The sequence below is a fragment of the Geospiza fortis genome, unplaced genomic scaffold (genome assembly GCF_000277835.1).
Source record: "Geospiza fortis unplaced genomic scaffold, GeoFor_1.0 scaffold32, whole genome shotgun sequence".
NCBI lineage: Eukaryota > Metazoa > Chordata > Aves > Passeriformes > Thraupidae > Geospiza > Geospiza fortis.
The window spans coordinates 77,037-80,975 of NW_005054428.1; the positions used below are offsets into that span (position 1 = coordinate 77,037).

Genomic DNA, 3,939 nt, shown 5'->3' on the forward strand with positions numbered 1-3,939 from the left:
GCATGGCTGTCCCACCAGGACCCCCACCCGGCCTATCAGTGAAGCAGCGCAGCAGTGAGGACTTGCCCACGGCTGCATCTCCCAGCACGATGACACGGAACTGGAAGTGTCCCTCGGGATCAGGATCCTGGGGGGAATCTGTCACTGTCTCCATGGCTGAGCTGACTAGATCCCGACCCACCGTGTTCCTGCTGTGCTAGCAGCGACAGACAGGTCTCCACCCTTGTCCCCACCCCACCGCGGGACAAGGACGGCTCTGGCCCCGCAGTCACCCGGACAAACAAACAGTCCCAGGGAGGGAGCAGCTGCCAGCTCCGTCCTCATCCTTCCTGGTAACACTGAGGAAAGAAGTTTTCTTCCCAGGTGTACATACAAAAAAGGCTTTGGAGCTGCTGCATAGTTCTTTTAACCACTTAAGAAAACCACTGAATTTATTTACTTGGCTTTTTTATTCCCTTGTTTTTGAAACTATTTTTATCCATTTACCTATTTCCCAACCACCAAACTCCAAAACCCGAACCCTAGCAACAGCCCAGCATTTCAAACCTTAGCAGCAGCACAGCTTCAGCTCTAATCACATTGGCATTTACTCTCCATTTGCTGTGGCCAGGATGTTTAGTGTTGCCACATGCCAGCTCTGGATGTCCACCTCTACTAGCAGTCTCTCATGTCCCCACTGCCTGGCTTTGGTGACAACAGGGACAACCAGGCAGTAAGTGCAGACTCCCTGCTGTCCCCAGGAGCCAAGATCCTGGGAAATGCTCCACAGGGAAGGGGCTCTCACCACCTGCAGGTAGGAGACTAGAGGAGTCAGAGGCACCAGCCCAATATTCCAGGACAAAAATTTACCTCAAGCTCAGGGACTTTGCCACAGCCCAGCCACCCAGGGACAGAAATAAGAGTGGCTCCAACTCAGAGGCTGTGGCTCCCCACAACCAATTTTTCTCCATGGTGAGAAAACAGGGAACCACAATCACCAACTCTCCAGCTGAGGGTGTTGGAACATCCCAAGGTTGCAAGGAGCTGCTCTAGCCCCTCCGTGAAGGCCCACGGTGTTTCTGCATTCTAGGGACCCCTGCAGAGGGCTGTGGGGGACATCCCACTGGCAGGTGCTACAGCAAGCACAGGAACTTGCCTCGGAGCACTGGTGAACTCCACTGGAAGGGGATCCTCAGGCTCCATGGCTCAGCCAGCCCAGCCTCACCCCATCCCAATGCAACTCAAACACTGGAGACACCACAAAGATTTGAAATAATTGCATTTATTCAAACTCCTATCACACACAGAATATTCCAAGCTGGAAGGGACCCACATGGATCACTGAGTTCAGCTCTTAAGCGAATGGCCCATACAGGATCAAACCCACTGCCTTGGCATTACTGGCTCTCTCCTCTAATCAAGTATTTAATATCCAGACCCCCTCCTGAGAAAACTGCATGGAACAGACTGTTCTTCTATGCAGAGCATCTGAACCGGAGCTTCAGATATACCTGGAGCCAAACCAGTTCTACCTGCCTCCACTGCAGGTGAGTGGAGCCCAGAAGTGGCTGATCCCACTTGGCAGAGCTCATAGCTCAGGAAGGAGCCAGGATCCGGCTCTGCAGAGCTCCCACTTCTGGAGGAGGGCTGGGAAAGAACAGGCTGGCACTGCAGCACCAAGTCCCTCAGGGATGGTTCACCCTCTGCTTAGACCTGAAAAAAGGGATAAAAAAGAATCCAGCTGAAGGATGAGCAGTCAGGCTCAGCACTGTGTGAGATTCCATTCACATTCCAGAACTCCTGGATGTCCCCTCCCTGCCCTGTGGTTTTGGGCAGTTCATGCCTGGCCTCAGCCCCATATCCGCAGGACTCATCCAACAGTCTCCAGACTCAGGAATCATCATAGACCAGGCTGCACTGCCACTGATCTCATCCACATCCTGCACCACAGAGCACAGCTCTGGTCAATGAAAAGCCTCAGAAACAAGGTTGATAATTCCCACCTGCACAGTCCAGGTGAAAAGCTGCCACTTCCAGCACAGTCAGCTTCAACTGCCCCCTGTCCTCCAGACCTCACTCCAGATCACACAATCCCAGAATGGTTTGAGTTAGAAGGCACCTCAAAAGCTCACCCCATTCCACAGCCAGCCATGGGCAGGGATACTGTCCACCAGACCAGGATAGCCTAAGCCACATCCAACCTGGCCCTGGACACTTCAGGGAATGGGGCAGCCACAGCTTCTCTTGGCAACCAGGGCCTTCTCACTCTCACAGCCAAGAACTTCCTCCCAGTATCTAGTTTCCACTTACTGCCCATCCCAACACCAGGAGTTCTCCAGAGGACACTCACATGCTCCACACTGCAGCTTCCTCACAACTCCGGTCCTATAGAAAGCAAGCTGAAGCCCTTGGGACAGGGCTCACAGATTTGAATCTTTTTCCACAGAGTTACTGCTGAAAAAACAGAGCCAGAGTTTAGTGCCTGAAGCCAATGGGTCACTGTAAATCCACGGCTCAGATATTCCCGACAAATTCCAGCCCCTCAACCCTCATGGCATGTCTGCCCCCTGGGCCCCATGCTTATCTCTTCTCCTGACCTGGAGTTTCCTTCCTAACTAGAATTCCCAAAATAGTCACTCCAGCGCAGCCTGTCTTCCTAGTGGCCCCTCTCAGCACAGGACACACCTGCAGAGAGCCCAAGACCAGCATGAATGTTACTCTTCCTCCTTTTTCGACCACAAGATCGGTACTCAGATCTGGTGGGAAAGGGATTTGGAGGGATGGGCTGTGGAGTTTCAACAAGGGTACTACCGTCTCACCTGGGTTTATCCATCAGATGGGTGAGCTCTGGAACAGCCAGGACCCCTGGAAGACATCACAACATACCCCCAATATCAGCAGTAGGCTGCAGACTTTTGTGGAACCCCTTTGACTCATTACACCCTGGAACCCCAAGCAAGGAACAGCCCAATTCCCAAAAATGTATTGGAGGGGTGAGTGACAGTCCCAGGCAGAAGAGGCCCAGCAGTCAAAGACCTTCCCATTGCTCTGGCATGTTGTTGGAGACCTGTAGCTACTGCATGGAGCCACAGCTCTTGGATTAACATGCAGGTTAACACAGAGTTTATCTGGTAAAGCCTGTGATGGAGTGATTGAGCGTCTCTGGGATCAGGGTTAACACCCAGTTCTGCCTCTAGCGGGCCCCAGAGACAGGAATTGCCCTTATCTCACCCATACGCCGTATGGATGGAGCAAGTACTAAGGGAGTTTGCAGGGCCCAGCCCCAAGAACAAGCCCCGTGGAGGATGCACAGCCTCGGAACAGCACATGCTAGCACTGTCCAATAGCAGAGGGGCAGGAAACGCTGCTAGTTCCTACTCCGGTCCAGGGACGCATCAAAACCAACCACCTCTCAGCCTCTCAAAAGAGGACTCCAGAACCAGGATCGCCCATCTCACCTGCCCAAAGCTGGGGCTATCACCAGCCATCCCATGTCCCGGGATCACCTTCTACGCCAGGATGCTGCTGGGGAAGAAGAGAGCTTTAAATAAATTGCAAGGGAAGTTAAAATAAAAAACTACAGAAAGAAGGGATACACACCTTCCCCCTCTCCCCACACCGTGCATCAATTTGGACCCCAGGGGCAGGGATTTGCTGCAGCAGCCTCCTTCCAGCACCAGTACGCCCCCCTAGCCCATGGCGGGCCATGTACTTTTCCGAAATGTTGCCGGACAGTTACGAAGGCTCCAACTGAGCGGCGACCGTCGAGGAAAACCCCTTTGCTCTCGGCTCCTTTTTGACTGCATCTACCACAGCACCGACAGACGCAGCTTCGATAGGGCCGGGCGGCTCTTCCCCCCGCGGCCGCCTGTCCCGGGACAGGGCATTAGCTCAGCCTGGGGGGGTCCCCCACTCACCCGGGGCCGGGCCTGGCCTGAGGAGGAGGGCGGGGGCAAGGCC

The 3,939-nt window shown here is 54.0% G+C and overlaps 1 protein-coding gene, 1 long non-coding RNA gene and 3 other non-coding genes across 5 annotated transcripts in view; all 5 read right to left on the reverse strand.

Annotated features, from left to right (window-relative positions):
• The window catches only part of LOC102037283 (ras-related protein Rab-42), a 1,347-nt gene extending 1,193 nt beyond the window's left edge, over window positions 1-154 (reverse strand). Inside the window, 1 exon segment of the mRNA XM_031061861.1 lies at window positions 22-154. Within this exon segment, the coding sequence (XP_030917721.1) occupies window positions 22-154 (133 nt within the window).
• A 1,087-nt stretch (window positions 155-1,241) lies between these two features.
• LOC102035301 lies at window positions 1,242-3,939 on the reverse strand. Its single transcript, XR_265453.2, has 5 exons — window positions 3,897-3,939; window positions 3,438-3,501; window positions 2,799-2,844; window positions 2,330-2,433; window positions 1,242-1,692 (listed from the first exon to the last, which is right to left on the reverse strand). It is a non-coding gene; the product is annotated as an uncharacterized LOC102035301 (long non-coding RNA).
• On the reverse strand, window positions 1,821-1,891 carry LOC115948556. The gene has a single exon (XR_004082367.1). It is a non-coding gene; the product is annotated as a small nucleolar RNA SNORD99 (small nucleolar RNA).
• LOC115948555 lies at window positions 2,960-3,090 on the reverse strand. Its single transcript, XR_004082366.1, has one exon. It is a non-coding gene; the product is annotated as a small nucleolar RNA SNORA44 (small nucleolar RNA).
• On the reverse strand, window positions 3,684-3,826 carry LOC115948554. The gene has a single exon (XR_004082365.1). It is a non-coding gene; the product is annotated as a small nucleolar RNA SNORA16B/SNORA16A family (small nucleolar RNA).